Source organism: Thunnus maccoyii, chromosome 22 (assembly GCF_910596095.1).
Source record: "Thunnus maccoyii chromosome 22, fThuMac1.1, whole genome shotgun sequence".
Classification (NCBI taxonomy): domain Eukaryota; kingdom Metazoa; phylum Chordata; class Actinopteri; order Scombriformes; family Scombridae; genus Thunnus; species Thunnus maccoyii.
This window is the reverse complement of record NC_056554.1, coordinates 15,763,930-15,787,172: the sequence shown is the minus strand read 5'-3', so window position 1 is coordinate 15,787,172 and position 23,243 is coordinate 15,763,930. Positions and strand designations below refer to the sequence as shown.

The 23,243-nt window shown below is 39.7% G+C and overlaps 2 protein-coding genes across 4 annotated transcripts; one reads left to right on the top strand and one right to left on the bottom strand.

Moving 5' to 3' along the window:
• The first annotated feature begins 859 nt into the window (after window positions 1-859).
• Window positions 860-12,526, top strand: pik3c3 (phosphatidylinositol 3-kinase, catalytic subunit type 3). Of its 3 annotated transcripts, XM_042400466.1 has the most exons (26): window positions 866-970; window positions 1,268-1,300; window positions 2,770-2,958; window positions 3,175-3,318; window positions 3,507-3,636; window positions 4,828-4,914; window positions 5,073-5,168; window positions 5,272-5,343; window positions 5,493-5,597; window positions 6,200-6,292; window positions 6,468-6,653; window positions 6,912-7,042; window positions 7,606-7,687; window positions 7,824-7,891; window positions 7,993-8,098; window positions 8,198-8,314; window positions 8,584-8,715; window positions 9,050-9,178; window positions 9,322-9,391; window positions 9,554-9,618; window positions 9,698-9,782; window positions 9,878-9,952; window positions 10,090-10,258; window positions 10,792-10,882; window positions 11,643-11,768; window positions 12,180-12,526. In XM_042400466.1, the coding sequence occupies exons 3-26, from the start codon at window positions 2,828-2,830 to the stop codon at window positions 12,192-12,194; spliced, it is 2,505 nt and encodes an 834-aa protein (XP_042256400.1). In that variant the 5' UTR covers window positions 866-970; window positions 1,268-1,300; window positions 2,770-2,827; the 3' UTR covers window positions 12,195-12,526. The 3 variants fall into 3 exon arrangements, with proteins under 3 accessions (XP_042256399.1, XP_042256398.1, XP_042256400.1); XM_042400465.1 differs by having other exon boundaries at window positions 860-1,300; window positions 7,827-7,891; XM_042400464.1 differs by having other exon boundaries at window positions 860-1,300.
• Window positions 12,527-16,088: 3,562 nt separating this feature from the next.
• On the bottom strand, window positions 16,089-23,043 carry si:dkeyp-75h12.7. The gene is made up of 7 exons (XM_042400468.1): window positions 22,386-23,043; window positions 22,041-22,161; window positions 20,099-20,268; window positions 19,693-19,871; window positions 18,702-18,864; window positions 17,464-17,588; window positions 16,089-17,375 (listed from the first exon to the last, which is right to left on the bottom strand). The coding sequence occupies exons 1-7, from the start codon at window positions 22,462-22,464 to the stop codon at window positions 17,097-17,099; spliced, it is 1,116 nt and encodes a 371-aa protein (XP_042256402.1). The 5' UTR covers window positions 22,465-23,043; the 3' UTR covers window positions 16,089-17,096.
• Window positions 23,044-23,243: the final 200 nt, after the last annotated feature.

Genomic DNA, 23,243 nt, shown 5'->3' with positions numbered 1-23,243 from the left:
TGGCAAGAGGTTTCTAAGTTTATTAATGACAACCCTTTTGGCTGATTTTGCTTTATTGTATAAACATGTACTGTTATTAATTTACAACCAAAAGAATGGGAAACAAGCATACATCATCAATCTTATAATTATCTTAGCTAAGTTTCATACTGTATTCATAAGTGCAAGTTTGCCAACAAGATACCTCTCTTCTCAGCATTTCGTAAAGAATGTGAGCAGTATACAGACCATTAAATCTTGCACAAATAAGAAGGCTGTAAACTGTTAATGAGTGTATAGTTTTGAATGTCTTTATTTAACTTTATTCCGCTGTTTTATTTATTTTATGTTTATTTATTTATTTGTTGTTTGTGCACCCCTTCAGCATTTTGTTCTCAAGACTGTACCTCATGTTCATTCATGCACCAAGTAAAGAAAAACATGTATGGAAGACCACAAGTGTTGCGGAAATAACAATAAAGCATTTCATTAAGTAATATCTAATTGTACAATAGAATCATTTATTTACAAATTTATGAATGATTGCATAAATAAATAGACTAAATCTCAGTAATTCATTATTTGAAATTATAATGGGCAATAAAAACAGGAATCATAAATATATATATATACAAAGGAAATATTAATCCATCAATAAATATTTTCTAATTAAAAAGGGATTTAGTAAAATATCATAAAACACTCAATAAGTAAATCATTTTTAAAAAATACATTAATAATTAATGCTTATGGAGCAAAGATAAATATACATTTTAAGCGTGGTGTCCCTTTAATAAGCGTGCTACACACCCGCCTCTTTTCCACTTCCTCCTTTCTCTCATCAGACTCGACAAATCAACCCACGATTCACCGATCGGCGGCTCGGTTTCCTCATTCCCGCTGCATCTGAAATCGACTGCTTTAGCCTGTCTATATATGTCGGTTGCTGCTGTGTTGTTGTGTAGCTATCAAAAACATCAAATCATGCCCGGTAAGACAGCAGGTTAAAATAATGTCTTTACCGTGAACACAAGGCATTTAATGTAATCCTTTTAAAGTCGTATACAGTTTGTTAACGTCTCTATCCGTGTGGCCAACGGTTGAAACGGTTTAAACTGGGTACCGAGGAGTGTTTTTGTGCTGATCCGAGGCCTTGTCGCAAGACCAACCGCTCGAAAAGTCTCATATAACCGTCCGGGATTTCATGTTGAAGTCGACAGATTTTTGGTTAGAATTGAGTGTTTTCCCGTCGGAAGATGGACACTGATAAATTTAACTATGTTTACAGCTGTGACTTGGACATCAACGTTCAACTTAAGATGTAAGTTGTGTACTTCAGGCGTCTTGTTTCAGTCATGCAGTGTAACGTTAACTAATCTATCTTGTGACTTGACAGGATGCTTGTTGTGTTTGCTCTGTGTGTGTGTGTGTGTGTGTGTGTGTGTGTGTGTGTGTGTGTGTGTGTGTGTGTGTGTGTGTGTGTAAACATGTTTCTTTGACATGTTTGTCTCACTTTAAGCAGTTAGTAACAATTTAGAGCCACTCACAAGTACTGTCATTGTCTGTCTATCAAATAAACACTCATTAAGTAGCGAAATTATAATAAAAAATAGTGCTGAATTGATTAACACTAGTCATGAGACAGTAAAGTAACTATTCCAACTATTTTTTATAGTCGATTAATCATTTAAGTCATTGATAAAGCTTCTCAGATGTTTGTATTTGCTGCTTTTCTCTAATTTATATCATTGCACATTGAATATTTTGGATCTTGACTGAACAAAAAGCAGTTTTTTCTCTTTATTTTTCTGAACTTGCACAGGCAGAAGTATTAATTGATAAACTGAAACACTAATTTACAGATTAACTGATCAGTTGCAGCCATAGTCTGATCTGTAGCCAGATGTGAAGTAAGCAACTCTTCACACTTGTGAAGGTATATCCACAAGATGTTTGGCATTTCTATGTCATAATAAAGTTATTAAATTGATTGATAAATGGTAAAAGAATAGTGCTCAAACAATTAACACTAGTAGATTAAACAGAAAACCAACTATTCAGACTAGTTTATACTCGATTAATCATTCAAGTCATTAATCAAGCTTCTCAAGTGTTTGTATTTGCTGCTTTTCTCTAATTTATGTGATTGCAGATTGCATTTTGGGGTATTTTTGAGTCGTTAACTATTGATTCAACAAAAGAAGCACTTCCAATTTTTTGTATAGGCAAAATGATTAATTGGTAAATCGATAAAATCATTTACAGATTCATAAACAGTGAAAATAATTACAATAGTTATAGTTACTAAATTGATTATTTAGTGATCAATATTAAAACATATTTCACCCTCTAAATATGATCCGATTCCAGTGAATCAACTCAGTCTATGTTTCATGGTGTTGGATGTTTTCTTTCACCACCATGACTCAGACGGTATGTTCCTAGTGAGGACTCTCATTTGAAAGCACAATCGTCCCTTTATTAAAATCATGTGCACAGCTCATGAGTGTAATTATTGCATTAAAATAGTCTAATTAGTTAGGCAGTGGTGAACTATGGCCAGTTTTTAAGTTTGCACAGCCTTCTTTTTCGGTATCATAACTATTTTAAATTAAAATAGTCATGAAAAATGAAATTAAGATAGTCCAGACTGTAAAAATGAGTTTTAGGAAGACGAGGTTGACTAATTTGTGAGAGGACAAGTTGGACCACTCTTGATAACATCAGCAAACAACAAAATTTCAAACAGTCTCTTATCTTATCTTGTCTTTCTCCTCTCTCCTCCTCCAGAGGCAGTTTAGAAGGAAAGCGAGAGCAGAAGAGCTACAAAGCCCTGCTGGAAGACCCGATGCTGCGGTTCTCTGGCCTCTACCAGGAGAACTGCTCGGACCTCTACGTCACCTGTCAGGTGTTCGCTGAAGGAAAACCTCTCGCCCTGCCCGTTCGCACCTCGTACAAAGCGTTCAGCACTCGCTGGAAGTGAGTCCCAAGATGTCTGTTTGTGTGTATGTGTGTGCGCCTCATATTTTTCCTTCTTTAGAGCACATGGGCACACAACTTCTTCCAATAACAACTTGTGCTTTTTCCTGTAGCTTCAGAAAAATTGGATTTCAGTTGCTCAGAGCTTTATGTCCTTTGTCTAACACTTTCTCTATGTTTTGCTCTCTCTGCGCTCTCTCCTGCCGTCCTGTGCAGCTGGAACGAGTGGCTGCGGCTGCCAGTCAAGTACCCAGACCTTCCCCAGAGTGCCCAGGTTGCTCTCACAGTGTGGGACATCTATGGGCCCGGCAGAGCCGTCCCCGTCGGGGGAACCACTGTCACCCTCTTTGGCAAATATGGGTGCGTCAAACTTGTTACTGACAGAATAAAACTGTGTTAAAAAGTTTTTTATTTTGCTCCCGTGTTGAAACATCAGCTTTGAATTCACATCAAGCCAAATCCCAAATTGGCAAGCAAGAGCACACAAAAAAAACAACAAAATAAACTTACGGTGTAGTTTTAAAAGCCCTCATCCTGTCTTGTTCCAGTATGTTCCGGCAAGGGATGCATGACCTGAAGGTTTGGCCCGGTGTGGAGGGGGACGGAGGGGAGCCCACCACCACGCCAGGACGCACCAGCAGCAGTCTGGCAGAGGATCAGATGGGCAGACTGGCTAAGGTACAGTATATGTGTGAACAGGAGAGCAGGGCTAAAGATTGGAGAGCGAAGAGAGTGTATTGGTGCAGGAAAGGAGGAGATGATAGGATTGTGTGTGTGTGTGTGACTGAATGGCTGAGAGAAGAGGTTGGGGGGGGGTTGAAGAAAAAACATTGTATGCGTTGGAAAAAGAGAGGAATCCTCCGATACGAAGCCCTGTCTAAACCACCGTCTGTTCCAGGGCCCTGACCTGGAGGTACTCAGTGATGTGAGTACAAGTGGAGGAGTTAGAGGTGGTAATGCAGAATGTGTGTGTGTTTGTGTACTGTATGTGTGTGTGTGTGTGTGTGTAAACAAGGCCTTGGCCAAAATTTATTTGAAAATAAATCTTTGTATTTTCTATTCATATTCAATACTACATTAAGACAATTCAGACTGTATCAGGGAAGTTCGCACTAAATAAATCCTTCCTTCCTCTATTAAATCCCTTTGTTTTATGTGGGAAACCCATAAGTAGGATAATCCCATACAAAGCATTTACAAATACATTTTGACTCAGGTTTTGGTGTGAGCACCTGTTGTCTGTCAAGATGTACGGCTGCGTTCTTGAAAGCATCACACACACAAGTTTTTCTGCTGTTGCCATACTGTATTTTATGTACGCGTGTGTATGCATGGACTTCATTTGTATGTGGACACAAGATACGTTAGCCAACTGCTTTTTGGAGAATCTACAGGGACAACGTCAGGAAGTACATTTCACTTTAACATTATCTGATTGGCTTGTTTTTTCCAATCGATTCTCCGTATCCCAGTCACCCTGAGTGCGGTCGACAAAAATCATATCCGAGGATGTTTCTAGGCTGCTACCAGTTCATATGTTGTTTTTAAGAGTGAGTACTAATTCTAACCAGCTGAGTTGTGGGCTTCCTGTTCATGGCCAAAGCGTGTGCTTTCATTCCCAACATCCACACTGACTGATGAGTGGATTGGCTGCTGAGTGTGCGACCGGAGATGCTGGATTGGCTGCTGCCACTGGATTTGTGCATGTTTATGGATCGAGCAGTTTGCACACCAGCCACCCTGCTGTTACCTCAATTTTTTCTTTTTTTATATATATATATATTTCATTTAACCCTTTTTCCCATCCCCTTGCCCTCTTTCTTCTTGCCATCTTTCTCCCTCTCTGTCTCTGTCTCTGTCTCCGTACAGCTGACGAAGGCCCATCGACAGGGCCACATGGTGAAGGTGGACTGGCTGGACCGTCTCACTTTCAGAGAGATTGAGATGATCAACGAGGTGAGTCGGTTTAGGTGGATTCTGTTTCCAAACACACCAAAAAGACGCTCGATATAAGTGGTTATCAGTGTGATGATCTTGGAGGAATGCAGTGAATTATTCAGTAGGATTATCTGTGTATCTTTTCATAATCTTTCTTGGTATGTGTTTTTCTACAGAGCGAGAAACGTAGCTCTAACTTCATGTACCTCATGGTGGAGTTCCCCCGCGTCAAGACGAATGACAAAGAATACAGTATTGTCTATTATGAAAAGGTATTTTCATTTTTATAAGCATGTAACTAGGATCATATAAGCGTTAGCGTAACACTGGAAACTGTGTGAGCTGATTGGCGTGTTGTACTTGATCCCTACTCAGGATGGAGACGATGCGTCACCCGTTCTCACCAGCTGCGACATCGTCAAAGTCCCCGACCCACAGATGGGGATGGTGAGAGGAGACACGCACAAACACACTCTTACGTTGTAGAAAATGCAATGATAATGTTACTGGTGAAATGCAAAAAGAAGGTCATAACTCGTAGATTTGTATGTTTAATTCACAATATATAATTATGTTTGCGTTACTTTTCCTCACAGGAGAACCTAGTCGAGAGCAAGCATCACAAACTGGCTCGTAGCCTCCGCAGTGGGCCCTCAGATCACGACCTGAAGCCCAACGCTGCCACACGTGACCAGCTCAACGTAAGTAACTAGCGGTTTAGTTTTTACTTAGGTTATATATATCATTAAATCAAACAATAAGTTATTAGTAAAGCACCTTATGTAGACCTTACACACCTTACTTTACAAAAAAAACCTGGTCAGTTTAGTGCAAAACTGGTCAAAATATGATGTTTAGTGTCTTATTGCTTTTAAACAACAATAGAACACTGATAAAAAAGGCTGGGGTGCAACCATGCAAAATCATTCTTGAAGTCATGAAACAACATAGACGGGAAGCTACTAACAAGCACTGTAGCAGTATGACAGATGCTTTAATGCACTGTCTGTTTGAACTCTCAGTGCCAGAACAAACTGTTTTAACATACAGATATAAATACTCAAGAACCATTCATAGCTCTTTGATTTTCAGCATCCAAGCATCTTTTCAATAGACGGATAACAAGGCGCTCTAGCTTAGAGATAAAAGAGTCGTTAATTAAAGCACATGCAGAACAGAATTTCCCCTCAGCTGATGTTGTTTTTTTCCCTTTTTCCCTGCAAGTGTCTTCATAGCTGTGTCATTACAGACTCTGCTTCTGTAGCAAGTGTTAATGGCTAAAATCGATGTTGTGCACCGACAGATCATTGTGAGCTACCCTCCAACCAAGCAGCTGAGCTCTGAAGAACAAGACCTGGTGTGGAAGTTCAGATACTACCTCACCACTCAGGAGAAGGTGGGTGTGTTGGTCGATTTCTGCGCGACCGCTCTGTGTGTTTGTGTTTATTTCTGTCTCTGCGGTTACCACTTAACGTTCTCTCCTCGTGCTTGTTACTATATACGATCTTGCACATGTTGACTGCTTCCTCCTCCTCCTTCTCCTCCTCCTCCTCCTCCTCCTCTTGCTGCAGGCTTTGACAAAGTTCCTCAAGTGTGTGAACTGGGATCTGCCCCAGGAGGCCAAGCAGGCTCTGGAGCTGCTGGGGAAGTGGAGGCCCATGGATGTGGAGGACTCCCTGGAGCTGCTGTCCTCACAGTTTACCAACCCCACCGTCAGACGCTACGCCGTGGCACGCCTGCAGCAGGCAGATGATGAGGTAGGCGTTAAAGAGCGAGGGAGGGGAGGGGAGGAGGGGTCAAGAGGAGTGAAACCATGTGTGGATAGAAATGTTTAGAGTCTCCTGAGACACAAAGTATAACCAAATATGTGCTTAAACTGTGAGCTAAAATCAAAAAAAACACAAATCAAGTTCTGTTTTTTGGTCCATTTCACCAATTTTATTGAAAATATCTCTTAAAATTTAAGAAACTCCAGTTGTACTGTCACTATAATTACTCCCATCTCTTCTCTCTAGGACCTGCTGATGTATCTTCTCCAGCTGGTCCAGGCGCTCAAGTACGAGAACTTCAGTGACATTCAGGGAGGTCTGGAGCCAGGCAGCAAGAGAGACAGCCAGGGACTTTCAGATGACTCCGCACTGGACAGGTCAGCACTTGGACGCTACAACGTTATAGCAGCTACTCTGGCTGTGGATCATAAATAAGTCAACGCTACCAACCACACTGATAGAGACATGGAGGTTGTCTTCCGGCCAGTTGCTAAAAATGTTTAAAAATGACACGTTTGTTCTACTTCCAATGATTTATTTTTCTTGTTTTATTTAGTTTTTTACAGCCTGGATCTCATTTTATCTCAGAAACGCTCACTGGCCTGGAGAGTATTTGCTGATTTGCAAAATATGATTATTTTTCTTTTAGACACCATAATGAACTCATTGGGTACTGTGATTTTACTGGCGTTAGTCTGCACGGATCTACAGCTCTGGCCAGAATCTCGAGCTGTCAGCTGGATGCAGAGAAGTGCAACTCTGCAACTGTGCTGACCAAAAATAAATCAAGAAACAAATCTTATTCGCAGACATTAAAACTGCAATGTCCTTTCCTCTGTCTGTACTGAACACACAATCTCATCAGCCTGAGTTTTGCCTTGTCACGTTCTCTGTCTGCTCATTGATTGATTGTTTCTGTCTCTTTTTACTGTTTGTGTAGTTCCCAGATCCTCTCTGGCACGTCTGGACCTTCCACTACAACGCAGAAAGGCAAGGAAGGAGCCGACAGCGAGAATCTGGAGGTAAGAAGCAAAATGTGACAGAAAACAGAAGTAGAGATGATACAGTATGAATCAGTATAAATCCTCACATGCACCAGTTGATGAAACAAAATAAAAAGCATGAAAACATGATATATTTGTTTGTATCTCTTTTTAGCAGGACCTGTGTACGTTTCTCATCTCGCGTGCTTGCAAGAACTCCACGCTTGCCAACTACTTGTACTGGTGAGAACAGCTTTCTGACTGAAAAACGAGCTTAGTTTGTTATTTCTGAGAGTGTGTTTTCGTTTGTACATTTGTCAGCAAAAGCTGTGCGTCTTCCTCAGGTATGTCATAGTGGAGTGCGAGGATCAGGACACCCAGCAGAGAGATCCCAAGACCCACGAGATGTACCTGAACGTCATGAGGAGGTTCAGCCAGGCTTTACTCAAGGTCAGCTCTCTGATATATCTCAATACTTGTGAAAAAAAACAATCTCTGTCTCTTTATGGCCCACTTCTCTAACATAAACACACTTCCTCTTCCCTCCAGGGTGATAAGAGTGTGAGGGTGATGCGGTCACTGCTGGCCGCCCAGCAGACCTTTGTAGACAGACTTGTGCAGCTGATGAAAGCTGTGCAAAGAGAGAGCGGAAATCGCAAGAAAAAGGTATCAGAACATGTTAACAGTGCAAAAAATGACTCAGCGTATACTTGGTTTGATACTTATTTGAATAATGCAGTTTGTGTTTTTGTGTATCATTTCAGAAAATGTGCAAATATGTAAAAAATGCTTTCATTAGAGGTTGTTTTGTTGTGGATTGTTGACAGAATCTTCCCAACTTTATTCAGTTTCACACTTCAATAACACATAGTTGATTCTGGTGTTTGGTTTTAACTGTATCCGCCCACGAACACACTGATGTTGTGTGTCTGTAGACGGAGCGGCTGCAGGCTCTGCTGGCCGACAACGAGAAGGTGAATCTTTCGGAGATCGAGCCGATTCCTCTTCCTCTGGAGCCTCAGATCCGGATCAGAGGCATCGTCCCCGAGACAGCAACACTGTTCAAGGTATGAGAAACTTTGCCTTCACCCCTAATAAATGGCTACAATGTAAAGGCTAACATGCTATTCAAGGCTCTGGTACACAGCGTCACTTGTGCATTTAATGGCCCTCAAACTTAATTTGTTGTAGAACTGGACATTGAAAGCATAAAAGACAGATTGTAGACTGAGCTAACATGTTTTTGTTTGTCCTCAAGAAGCTTTTCAATCGGTCTCGGAACATTTAGAAATGTTTATCTTCATCTTCAGTATGATCCAGTTTGCTCAGCTTTCTCCTCACTCCATCGAATATCTGTGTGACACATTATTCATGAATCTTTTCTTCTTGTGTGTGTGTCAGAGTGCTCTGATGCCAGCCAAGCTGATATTCAAAGCCGAGGATGGAGCCATGTACCCGGTCATCTTCAAACACGGAGACGACCTGAGACAGGACCAGCTCATCCTTCAGATCATCTCCCTCATGGACAAAGTAAGAATACTTTAATATTAATATGATGACAGATGAGAAATTTATTACTCTTTAAGAATGATAACACAGTTGTTGCTTGCTTGAACTTTATTTCTTTGTATAATTCTGTTTTGAAGTGACACTGTTTTGTTTTTGATTTTTAGCTGTTGAGAAAAGAGAATCTGGACCTAAAGTTGACGCCCTACAAAGTTTTGGCCACCAGCACCAAACACGGTAAGAACTTAAGACAATGCATTACTGTTTGGGAGAAAATAGGTTCTTATTGTAATAATTAGAACAAGCTTTTTTATCCTTCTTTCTTCCATAAAATCAATAATCTCTTTATGAAGGATATCTGGCAATCATCACATTTAATTACTGAATCTCTTGTTCCAGGTTTTATGCAGTTTGTCCAGTCGGTTCCTGTCGCAGAAGTCCTGGCTACTGAAGGCAACATCCAGGTCAGTAATTCACAATCAAAACACTCTTGTCTTCTGCCGACAAACACTATAACTTCTCATTTTGATCGTGTCTCGACAGAGCTTCTTCAGGAAACACGCACCGAGTGAAAAAGGGCCGTACGGCATCAGCTCAGAGGTGATGGACACGTACGTCAAGAGCTGTGGTGAGTCGGTTTAAACGGTTTCACGCTTATTCTCTACCTGCAGATGAGCCCAGAGGTCTAATTCATTTTACTCTCACTACTGTGTGTCCTTCCAGCCGGTTACTGTGTCATCACATACATCCTGGGAGTAGGAGACAGACACCTGGACAACCTGCTGCTGACAAAGACCGGTGAGGCAAACATGCTTTTTTATAGATCAGAGTTTATTCAACATTTTTTCCTCAGTATTTTACAAAAAAACACAAGCTTTGAGTACGGACTCTTATATTGTGAAGTCATGTCGGGGTCGTCTCCTCTCTTCATCCAGGGAAACTCTTCCACATTGACTTCGGCTACATCCTGGGCAGAGACCCCAAACCTCTTCCGCCACCCATGAAGCTGAGTAAAGAGATGGTGGAGGGGATGGGAGGCATGCAGAGCGAGCAGTACCAGGAGTTCAGGAAGCAGTGCTACACCGCCTTCCTGCACCTCAGGAGGTAGGAGACCGGAAACACACACACACACACACTCACTAACAGAAATAACTTCACTTTGATGTCGAGAAGAGTCGAGCTTCTAATTTCAAACTATGAATGTGCACAGACTGATGTTTCTACCAGAGCAGTGGGTTTGCATGATTTAAATTATTACCAACAAGTGTCCAAAGTGTTGATTTCCTTCCTTTTAATGCAGCCACTGATATCATATGTCATTGTAGCTTTAAAAAAAACTTTAAAAAAAAGACTTTAAACTTGCTTGAAGTAAGAAATAAATCACAGGAGACATTTAAGCTTCAGTTTCAGTCAGTTACATTATTATCACACAGTGAGGCAGTTGAAAATAGGGACTGTTTTGAGCACATTTCTTTGTTGGTTCACACAGATTTGACACAAAAGAGAAAAGCCTTTACAGAAACATTAGTTACATTACAACAGTGATACTTTTATCTTTGTCGAAAACATTAAAAAACACAAACACACATACTGTATTTAACCACTATGGTAAAATATCTTCCCCTCCATTTCTTCAGATACTCCAACCTGATCCTGAATCTGTTCTCTCTCATGGTGGACGCTAATATTCCTGACATCGCTCTGGAGCCAGACAAGACTGTTAAGAAGGTATGATTGTTGTTGTGCTTAATGAATCTATCACCCTGTCTCAAGAAATATGTTTTTTTCAGTGGAGCTTTGATGTCACGTAGATAAAATGCAGTTTTGAAAAAGATTTCGTCAGAATTCACATTCTCTTTCTGATACATTTATATGTTGTTAAGATCCAGACATCAATTCAAATCACACTTTTTACACTTTACTTAAAGCTTTAGCATTTATAAGCAATATATAAACTCTTAATTGTTTATAACACACTATAATGTAGTTGTTAAATGTAAAACACGGTTGTAATAATATAAAATGTGTTCATAGAAGAAGTTATAATTATTGACAAATACTGTTTTACTTCAAATGTCCTTTTAATGCTGCTTATAACTACATTATAGTGTGACTGTTTAACTGCTTATAAATGCTAAATAGTGGGACTTAAAGTCAAAGTGTTACCACTCTACAACAGAAATCGGTACACAGGACCAGTCAAAAGTTTGGACATAACTTCCCCTTCACTTGAATGAGAACATGTTTAAACTCTTGACTGGTTCTGTACCTTCCGCTCTTAAAAGCAGATGAACCCTTGTTGCTTAGATGAAAACATGTTGGAAGTTTTGGTCGACCTTAAATAACGGTGACATCGAGATTTACAGGATTGATGGAAATAAAAATCAGGTAGTTGCCTCTCATTTCCACTTCCAGCTGCCAAAGTATTAAGCTGCCCAGTACAATAAATAATGAGTGACATTTATGTGGTTTAATATTACGCCTCAAGGTGCAAGACAAGTTCAGATTGGACCTATCGGACGAGGAGGCGGTCCATTACATGCAGAGTCTGATTGACGAGAGCGTGGGCGCGCTGTTTGCTGCTGTGGTCGAGCAGATACACAAGTTTGCTCAGGTAAGTGTACTAAAAATGACATATACTTGAACCTAGAGTTGGAAAAAAAAGACTAATAAAGAAATAAATCTGCAACAGTTTTGATAATCTGTTAATGAGTTTAGCAAAAAAAGCCAACAATTCTCCAGTTCCAGCTGCTCAGAAGTAAATTTTTGCTGTTTTTTTTAAGTCTTTTATGATATTAAACTGAATGTTTTCCAGTTTGGGACTGTTGGTAAAACAAAACAAGCAATATGAGTGTGTTAACTTGGGCTCTGGGAAATTGTGACAAGCATTTTCTTTTACAGACCAATAAATTGATCAAGAAAATAACTGATAATGTAAAAAAAGATTAAAAGATGCAACACAGGATCTGACAAGCTAAGTCTCAACATGTTAAAATCTGAAACTGTCCCCACTGTCTCTCTTCAGTACTGGCGCAGATGAGCAGACCAGAGAGACGGTTGAGACGAGGCCGAACTGGATCGACAAGACGCACAGAACCCCTGCAGCAGGAACACATGATCATACGGCTCTGACCTGTCTGATGCCACATGTGTGTGAGTGTGTGTGTATGTGTGTGAGGATGAAAGAAAAACTCAATGACACTGTTTTAAAAAAAAAAAAAAGAAAAAAGAAAGGCCAAGAATGCACTGCCAACCTTTACTGCAAGATGGTTAAACAAAGACATGGACGTCTTTGTTTGCTTCTGTATATATCATGTATATTAATTATTAAATGAATTAAATGTATGGCCAAATAAAAGACTGTTGATACAACTTTTTTTTTTTTTTTTTTTTACTCTAAAGCAGTGTGTATTTTTCACCATTTTAGCCCAAAAAAGTGCTGCTATGCAGTGTTTATGGCACGCAAGATAATTCTTAATTGAGCATTGCTGACCATCTGTGTATGGTCATATAATCTATGCTGGGGGTAGAAACAAGTCGAAACCCCAGAGAGCTGATGAGTCACCGAGAGAGTGACTAAGCATTTCCGCTGAGGGAAGAGATCGTTTTGTACTAAGGTAATTTTTTTTAACAGATCTAAAATGAACTAAAACGCGACCAATTACTGTTTCAACATAGATATGTGCCTATTGCTTCAAACAGACTTGAAAAAATGTGACACTATCCCTTTTTTAAATGTATTTCTTTGGGGGGGGCTGTTATTAGATAGCACCACAAGAGAAAGGCTGCAAAGGTCCCCTGCCAGACGTGAACGAGGGATTTTGCAGCTCACACGGCGTCTTAAACCCTAAACTACAGGGGCAGCATGTTAAACTCTCCTTTAAGGCATCAAAATGGTTCTGAGGCTTGTAAAGGCTAAGAAACATAAAAACCTGACTGCTGCAAAATGGGGAAAAAGATATTATCAACATCAGGCCACTTGTGGTCCGGGGGGGGGTTTTGTCAGCGAAATAAAAACATTTCAGTGAAACCTGTTTTGTATTTTCTAATGTCATCATATATAAAAATCACTAATTGCTAGTTTTATCCAAAATGTTCAAAAACATTTGACTCACGTTCATTTTTTAATACTCTGTAAAATGTTAACAGTAATGTAATAACTTCAGATGATTGGTAACATTCTGACTTCTATCAACGCAACGAGGAAAAACGCCAACTTGTAAGACACTGTTCACGAGCTCTGCACGTATTAGTCAGACTTACATAATTTTTTCAGTATTTCTGGGTTTTTTTCTTTTGGCATAACAGTTTAAAACATTAGTTGTACTTATACTAGAACAACAACAAGAGAGCCACGGTTTGAGAGCCAAGCTTTGTCAACATTTCATGATTTTGACTAATCTATGTAGAGATATGAGAGTTCTGGCTGCAACCAATTATTACTTTAACAATTAATGCGCTGATTATTTTTTTGATTGATTGTTTAATTTATAAAATGTCAGAAACAAGTAAAAAAAAAAAACTGCCTATCACAAGTTCCCAGAGCTGAAGGTGAATTAAGATTTAAGGTTTGTCAAAACAGCAAGATATTTAATTTACAATGACTTAAAACAAAGAAAAGCAGCAAATCCTCACATCTGAGAAGCTGAAACCATTAAATGTTAATCATTTTACTTGATAACAGACTCAGACGATCATTAAAATAGTCCGAAATTCATTTTCTCTCAATAAACTAATCATTCAGCACTAGATTTGTTATCACCTTTACGTTTAGTTTTGGCATATTTCATCTCCCACGTCATCAATATGAAAAGTGGCTTTTAGGAGCAGCAATTATGATCTGTACAGAAAATGCAAATAGCAGAATTAATGTCTAATAAGAAACAAGCTTCACAGGGTGATATCAGTGAGCTGTGATACACTGCAGTTTACTCCACAGGACATCGCACGCCAACATACACACACAACTAGCGGATAAGCGAACTTAAATCCATCTCGGTGGAGAATTATTACAAACAGCAGAACAGAAAAAGCAGCAGCCTGACTGTTGTGTAGTCAGGTGCTCATTCACACAAGCCAGCTTTTTGCTTAACACATTAATCATCTCTCTCCACAACGTAAGCACTGCGCTTATTAATAAAAGCCATACCACTGGCTTGTCCGTGGAGCTTTGGATAACCCCCCAGGTCACTGTGGACTCTGGAAAAGGTAGAAGGGGAAACAAACAACGTTGGACGGCCAAACCCCCCCCCAAAGGCTCCCCAATGTTGCGTAAAGATTGCAACACCAGCAAAACGGAAGGCAGAAGGCGAGATGTCAAAATGTTCCTTGTTTTCATGCAGGAGGCAGGATGAGGTGTCAGTCACGGGTAAGAGGCAGCGAACCTCCGATGGGGCAACTGTGAGTCAGAAACATTTCAGAGCGAAGGAGAGAAAAAACTACTCTTTGTTATCACTTTGGAAAAAAGCAGCATGAAGTAGCTGTTGGCTGCATGTCGGAGGAGGGGGGGGGGGTCAGAAGTTTTCTTAGTTCTTGTTTATGACGCTTATGGTTTGGACTTGTCTGTCGAGCGGCACTGGACTGCGGCAACCGCAACCAGATTTAGATTCTTCAACTGAATCGGTGGACGTGCACAAACACAGGAAAACAGCTCCTTTTGGACTCGTCAGATAAACTTTTTCTCCTTCACTGGTAATTCTCACTCACCAGTCGATTCTCTGACCCCCTCTGACAAGCAGTCGGAAGAATGTGCTCGTATGTTTGAGACTGGAAGCCACGATTTCTATCACTCGATGATTGATGTCAGCGAAACAGAATGACGCGTTAGAGGTCAACTGGTTGCCTAACAGGAAGGAACGAATATGATGTGTTTACAGTAAGGAATTTGATTTTGGGCCATGACCTTTTCTCGCACATCATCGTCATTCATCGGCCTAATAATGGACTCCATTAAAGTGGCGAGTTCCATGAGAAATGAGGGTCAGAGGTCAAGGTCGAGTACAGAAAAGCACCTTCTAAGCTGGAGGAGATTCATTATCTTACTCAAAGACACTACAGTACTAAGTATGTCATGTCAAAGGGTCTGAACCATGAAACACGACACTGTTGCCTCGTTATAAAATTACTAAAATCCTAATTGTCTCATTTAATTGTTGGGTCTATAAAACGGAGCTGCAACAATCGATCGACAGAAAATTAACCGACAACTATTTTGATAACTAGTCATTGTTTTGAGTCATTTTTTAAGAATAAATGCCAAAATTCTCTGATTCCACATGAATATGAACGAATATTTTCTGTTTTCTTAAGTCCTCTATGATAATAAACCGAATATCTTTTGGTTGTGAACTGTTGGTCGGGGCAAGATATTTTAGGAAACATCTTGGGTTTTGGGAAACTGATCGACATTTTTCACCATTTTAAAGACCAAATAACTAATTGATTAATCAAGAAAATAGTAGACAGATTAATTGATAATCAAAATAACCGTTAGTTGCTGCCCCACTATAAAATGTCAGGAAACTGACATCTTAATGTCTCGTTTTGTCTGACAAACAATCCAAAACCCAAAGATATCAAACCAAATTCAAAGAAAAACAGCAAATCCTCACAATTGAAAAGCTGGATTAGAGGAATGTTTGACATTGTTTCATGAAAGATGATTTGAACAATTCATTGATTATCAAAGTATTATAAGACGGACGATCGACGGATTAATCTACTAAATATTTCAGCTGATACAACAGCCAGGAGGCCAAATGGGAAGATTAGCCTAAAAGTAGAGTTCAGACAGACCAGATTCAACATGTTCAGCTACAGAATTTAGTTACTGTAGGCTAACAAGCTTATTAGCCTGTTAGCTACTAACCAAATATCTCGCATAGAATCAGGCAGCTCACATTATTTCTTGCTAACTTCAAATAAAAATATGAGCCTGGATTCCAGTTTTTATTGCCTTTTTCAAATGAGAATTTGTAAAATAAAGCCTGACCAATACTAGACTATTGAGGCTGATACAGATTGATATTTTAGAGTAAAAAAAATTCTATCTATCAGTCTATTTTTGGCCGCTTAACTGGGTGAGAGTTGCAGTAGTCGTAGGCTAAGCAAGGTAGCCACATCCTGCAGCTCCTCCTGAGGAATACTGATACGTTCCCCAAGGTCAGAGGGGATATGAAATCCCTCCATTGTGTTCTGGGTTTGCCCTGTGGTCTTATCCCAACTAGACATGTCTGAAATACCTCCACATCAGAGTAGAAGAAGCTCTACTCTGAGTTTATTCCTGATGTCTGAGCCAACTAATTTCAGCTGATCTCTTCTGTCATTTCTCTGAGCTTGTGACTGTAGGTGAAAAAATCCAGGAATATTATATACTGACTGACATTTCAACATAGCATAATCCAACATTTTTGATGAGGATCACTTATATTTGGTTATTAAATAACTTTACGCAAGATATGATATAATCCTGTTCGTCCTCTCTGATGGACAAACTATTTAAAACTTAATTATCACAAACTTTGTGAGTGTCTTTGCCATTTCTGTGCTGCAAATTTGTGTTACTCATTGGCCAATATGTGTTGATACCAATATATCTGATAAGCTATATCAGCTCTGCATTGATCTACGTGTAGCTTTACTGTGAAACAAATCATCTTTTTCTCCTTTTCTGTTTGTAGATCTTGGTACCGAACAGTTTGACACAGTTTTCCTCCACAGAAAACGGTTGCTTTTGATGTAAGTTCAGACATTTCAAGTGGACCTCAGCAGGTATCAACTGCAGACGTATGTGACTCTCTTCTATTTCAACCCTCACAGAGCACAGCGACGTGTCGAACCCTGGCACTTACACACCTGTGACACCTATCTGTATAGAGCAGCACTCATAGTAAGATGCATTTCAAGTCATTTAGTATCAGTCTCCATTTATCCCACATGTCTCCTAAGAAAAGTGAGACACAGGTGGGATGCCGATACCAGAGTCCAGGCCTGGTTCCAGCTCCTTCCCTCCACTGTCCCAGTACGCTGCGCCTGCGTTGGTGTCATGATGAAGAGGATCGCTGGTGAACATGTTGCCCAGGATCGTGGTCTGATCCTGGTTGGAGGGAAGACTAGAGGAGGACCGGATGGAGATGTTATCAGTGAGTTCCACGTGGATGTCACAAGGGTCGACGGGGACCAAGGACACAGGAACCAAAGAGACTGGATCGTGAACAGACGCCTAAAAGAAAGACATATTGTTAGTGTCTTTTTAGGAAAAACAGGCAAAGAAAGAGAGTGAAAACTGAAGTGTAACGTGTAAATCGGACCGGAGTCTTGGGTTGACTTTCAGTGGTTGGCGCAGCTCGTCTTGGTTTACGCAGAAACACGGTGAGAAGTGGAGCGATGAGCAGAGAACACAACGCGATTCCCAAACACAGCAGAGGCAGCAACCCTGCGGAGAGACACAGGTTGAACCAACACCAGAGGTAAACAAGATGAACCAACAGTGAGGCTGCAGAGTGAGGTGAGCCAAAAGTCACCAGCGGGAGACTTAATTGGCCCTTTGAACTCTGTTGTCAGACATGGATTACGGTTCAGTCCTTTTTAACAGGCAAACAAAGGAGTCTTTACAATTTTCTTTATAGCTGAGACTTTTTAGCTGAACTAGACAACAGTCTGTTAACCTGGTGGTTCCCAAACTTTTAGCATTATGACTCCTTAAAATTAAGCAATATCTTATCGTGACAGCCTATCACATGTTGTAAAAGTCATGGTGAGATGAGCTGTTTCACCCAAACAATGATTTTTCTTTTCAGTTTATAACATTTGAATTATTTTTAAAGACCTGAAAAGTGAAAATGTGAAACTAAGTATTTGAAAAGGTACAAAAAAGGAAAAAGATTAGATAAGTCAGGGCAGATTTTTTAAGTCTTTGGCCCAGTTGCTCTGAGCAGACATTTTGAATATTTTATATTATGTTAAATGTGTGAGGGTACCTGGATGCCCAACATTATATACTGTGTCCTTGAAACCTTCTGTTTATTGCAAACAAAACATAGCCCATAGCCAAATTTTGGAAATCCATGAATTGAAAAAGCTTACAACTCTTGCTTTGTGGACCACTACACTGTCTTGTTTTTGAGAAACTTGTATCTATGATTGAGGGAAAACTCTCCACCTTTGAGAAAATGTGGAGCTCCTTTATGACATTTATTGATAAGGTTGAAAACACTATAATTTTGTGTGACAGAACTATGTTTTTTCTTCTTACTTGTCCTTCTAATCATCTCACAACCACTTAGATTTATCCTGTGACTCCTTCCTTTTTACAGTCTTTTGTGAAAGCAGCATCTAAGTGATTTACAATACATGAACCTTTGTAGAGACCGAGGATCCCTCTGTGATTGAGCCAAAAGGGGAACAAATCCATCATATCCACTTTATAAGGTTAATGATTGGTTGAGCTGCCAAATGTACATAAGGGCAACTCAGGTAGATCACGGCATGATTTAACTATTTCAAACCTCAAAAGTTAAATTTGACCGCTCTTCAGTCTCCTTCTCACCTGATTTGGAGACGATCTCGACACATTGGGGGGCAGATTGCGGGGAAGCCGCCATGGAGAACGTTGGGAAGGAGAAGTTGGCCACAGCGCAGTAGTTCTGACCCGGAGCCAAGCCTATGAACTCCACATGGGACACCACTTCCTGCGTCCAAACTGTGCGGCTCTGCAAGATACAAATAAAACCAGAGATCCATAAAAGGTAAGAACAAAACTCCAATTTGTGTGTAGTTAATTTTAAATAACAGATGAACTACTGCAAACCCTTCAAAACATTGAACTCTGACTCAGTTCATATTAATTGAGTTCTTTTTTTCATCAATATTGATCTTTTACTTGCAGTGAAGGACAGAAACTGCCTGATCAGTGTTTTTAAAATATGTACAAAGATTTTTGGAGTTAAATGGGGATCTGAACTCTTTTTGTCACTAATAATTTATGAGGAAATCGATGAGCATATTGAGCCATGACACCATCTTAGTAAGTCAATTTCGATTGCTGCCTTCAGGATGTCTCTGCGCTACCTGCAGGCGTTATTCCAAATCCTTTATCGCCTGTCCTTTTATTTTATTATTTTTAGATATTTCTATTTACTCATTAACTTATTTATTACCAATGCCACATATGGTTTTAAGCTCATGTTTTAGCTTAGTGATTTCCTCTATTTATTGTTATTTATTTGTTGATTTGGTGGAGAGCTGCTGCGTACAATTGCACTTGCAGGGATAAGTGGATAATTAGATAAGTTGTTTTGAATCAGTAGACATCTGCAAATATGCACCATTTTACACTCAATGTTATCCAAAATTTGGAGGTTTAAATCTTTAGACTGGGTGGAAACTTAAATATGTGAGTGACCTCTAGAGCAGCACCCAGGTGTGAAACTGATAACTGAATGAATGTGGCTAAAATATACCAGAAAACTTTCCTTTCAGCATGTTTTAATATTTATACACCACAACCATAGTCAGTTAAAAGACAAAGCATGTTAGACCTGGTGTTCAGAGCGATTGAGCTTATTGTACACAGTCACTGTTGTCCAGGGGTCAATCAGTTCAGAGATAGGACAGCATCCCTTCAGAGAGCACCGCCTGTTGGCAGCACAGGGGAACTGCACCTTCACCAACAGCTGGTCTTCTTTCACAGAGACTGAGACAGACGGAGGGCTGAAGGCTGGGTGGGCAGTGAGAGGAGAGAGGAGCTATTAATTATCTCCAAGCTCAGGATTAAATACCTGGTGATACTTAAACATATAACACATTTTAGCAGGTGATTGTAGTTTTAAACCATGTGCCACAGACCGCCAAGAGCCTGCAGGTTTTCATTCATGCAGGCTCTCCGCACTCAGTGTCTCAGGTTTCAAGGCCGCTGCGTTACAGAAAGTGCAGATTGTCACTGACTGAAGTCACTGTAGTCGAACTTGCGTGGCTTAATCCAGACGGTGGAGCTGGGACTGAGGTGGACACCCAGACGAATCATGTTGTACAGCTCGAAGTCCGAGAAAGCCCGAGACAAGTCACAGCTACGAGACGAGACCCAAACACACCACGGCACGTCCTGCCATGGGTCCCTATGACACAAGGGAAAGTACGGTCACACAGACAGTAAATATACAGATTTACAGATTTAAGACTTTGGTATAATTGAAATGTTGTAGTTAGATGGCAGCTTGGCCATTTCAACACGACTGTTTGTGATTTGGATCAATAAGCAAGCAGCAGTTTTCCGTGCTTTCCCCTTGTTGATTCTCCCAAAATGTTTCAAGCTCTGGCAATCATCAAATTAATTGTTTCAAGGCCATTTTTTAAACTTTCCAGACACACACAATAACTTTTTGTTTAACCTGCAGTCATTCTGAAACTATCCGTCCTTTAATTGGACAAATGGACAAAGTCTGTCTTCATTTGTTTCCATTTTGTGGTTATAATGTCTATAAAACCCCTTTAAATGTGTGTAGGAGGGAACACATTACGCTCTCAGCTCTCAGAGAGGCAAAGAGGATTGAGGATGTGAAATCAAATTCCGAATGAACGACTGACTTTGAAATATCAAAACACATTTTTATAGATTTTCCTTCTTCACTGATTGTATTTTGGCTGATTTATTTCAGTATCTTTGTTTGCAGGGAAGGGATTCTGTCATGTTTCCACTAGATTAGATGTTTCTATCTCAGCATTTTTTTTAATATGTTGGCTTTGCATCATTATATTTTCATATTTATTTTTATTGATTTTCTTTTTATCAATCATTCTCTTTTATGTCTGAATCTTAATTTACTTTCGCTGCTGTTGCCGTTATAGAAATGTATTTCCCTTCTTATGTGGAAAGCAGATTTTATAAATCTCATTTACAATGTTCAGTATAACCTTATAGATAAGATGAACATTATTGATCCTATGAAAGGAAAGGAAACTGCTCCCTCTCAGACACACTCAGTCTCACACTGCTTTCCAAACACCAATCAAAGTAAACCAAGTTATAACACAATGTAAAGAAACCTATCTGGAACATTGGGAAGATGAAACTAAAAGCAAAAGTAGATCAGAATATTATCTGGCCCTAAAAAGAAAACATGAACTGGCAGAATATGTCTGGACTGTCAGAGATAGAAAGCAGAGACAGATCCTAACCAAGTACAGGCTCACTGACCACGAACGATGGAAAAAGAGCAACACAAAAAATCATTGCAACCGAGAGAAGAACAGAATATGTGGTCACTGTTCGACAGGTGAGGTTGAGACAGACAATCCTACAATTTAAAACATTCAATAAAATAAGGAACATTTACTTTAACGAGTACAACTCTAAAATTTCAGATTTCAAAGAGTTAATGACGTCTCAAAATTTTAAAAAAAGTCCTAGGAGAAGGAGACAAAGCGTATCCTGCTGCCCAATATGTATTAACACAGCACAACCTGAGACACACACAAATACATACATAGGATATACTGTATAAATACATAGACGTGCTATATATAATTAATATACATCAATCTTGATGTTAATGTTATTTTGTTCCATTGACTTGATGTTTCTGCAATATTGTTGTTGTGACATTCATACCAATAAAGCAAATTTGAATTTGAAATAAAATTGTATAGATGGATAATTTTAAAAAATTTGAATATTACATATAAGTATATTAGATTATGAGCATCTATAGTACTATATACACAATGAGGCATGAAAAAACAAAATAAAAAAAGGGTAAAGGCAGGAGTGTTGGCGGCATAAAATAGTTATTGCACTTGTAGCAGCAAAAACAAAGTGAGTGAAGTAACTTTAAATTCTCTGTAATGCTCGTTAACACACTCACTCTCACACAGGGACAGGAAGACTTACCCCTGTGTCTTTGTCTGTACGGTGTAGGTGGTATTAGGACTGGCATAGGGACAATCCCACCGCAGGAGGCATCCTAAGTCCAGCGATTCCACTGCAGTGTAGCAGACTAACCCAGTCGACCCTGAGAAGATCGCACGAAACCCGGACACCGAAATAGCACACTTACACAGATGCTCATTGACCGGTTAAGTCTGATTGTCACAACTTCGTTAACGCTTGCGAGCATGAGTACTCGCAGAGGAGGGAATGATTTATTCTAACAACCACAGAAAAGCAAAAGAAACACTTTAAAACGACTCAACCTTAACATCAGCATTAATTAACTACATTAACCTCAGTACTCACCGGTGATGAGCAGGGCGACCATGACACACAACTCCAACAGCGCTCTCAACCCGCCCGCAGTTAGATCCGGTGTCCCCATGACCCCTTTGTGACCTCAGGATCAAGTAAGCAAGACTATGAGGTCTCACCTACAGTCCGTACAGTAGCATAGGTGACTGACTCTCTTTAAAAGCATGATACATGCACCTGTAAGGACACGCTGAGGAAGAGCGCTGCATTGGAGAATGATAGACTGTAATCAGCGGGAGGGTGGAAGGGGTGGAGAGATAAGGATTTAATTGAAGCACGGAGATTTTGTAAGAGAGAGGAGAGGCTGTACTTAAAGAGGAGGACGAGGAAATTGAGAGCAAGACGGAGGCAGAGGTTAAGACTATTTCTGGTCACGCATGATAGGAACAAGGTATTAAATTAATGTTTTACATGTAATTTTAACTACTGGATTTACACAGATTTTTCTGTTCTGTCAGTCATTAATATTTTGTCAAAATGGGATAAACGTTTAAAAGAAGTGTTTAAAAACAGAGCTCATGAAGTGGAAAAGATAACGAGAAATACAGATGAGGAGAAAAAAAAAACCTAAAGCTGCAGCCAAATACTGGAGTGAATGGCATATTTAAATGACAGGTTCATAAATCAGTCACATAGTCAGGCACCCAAATGAACATTTAAACAGGTTCTTCTTGCTGTAATCATTCCTCCTGTTCATACTGACCATTAGAAGATCCCTTCATAATGCACTTTCAATATAAGCGATGGGGGACAAAATCTACAGTGTTCTTTTTGTGGAAAATTGTATTTCAAAAAGTTTATCTGAAGCCAGAATGAGGCTTCAGCTGTCTGAATTAGTCAAATAAAGTG

What these genes read in the sequence shown, in the direction of transcription:
- pik3c3 (XM_042400464.1), top strand. Translation starts at nt 1,236, where the DNA reads ATGGACACTGATAAATTTAACTATGTTTACAGCTGTGACTTGGACATC. An exon ending in CCACACGTGACCAGCTCAAC is followed by an intron (nt 5,598 to 6,199) that starts GTAAGTAACTAG and finishes GTGCACCGACAG; the next exon opens with ATCATTGTGAGCTACCCTCC. An exon ending in CTTGCCAACTACTTGTACTG is followed by an intron (nt 7,892 to 7,992) that starts GTGAGAACAGCT and finishes CGTCTTCCTCAG; the next exon opens with GTATGTCATAGTGGAGTGCG.
- si:dkeyp-75h12.7 (XM_042400468.1), bottom strand. Translation starts at nt 22,464, where the DNA reads ATGGGGACACCGGATCTAACTGCGGGCGGGTTGAGAGCGCTGTTGGAG. An exon ending in GTTCGACTACAGTGACTTCA is followed by an intron (nt 19,872 to 20,098) that starts GTCAGTGACAAT and finishes CTGCCCACCCAG; the next exon opens with CCTTCAGCCCTCCGTCTGTC. An exon ending in TCAATCGCTCTGAACACCAG is followed by an intron (nt 18,865 to 19,692) that starts GTCTAACATGCT and finishes TGTATCTTGCAG; the next exon opens with AGCCGCACAGTTTGGACGCA.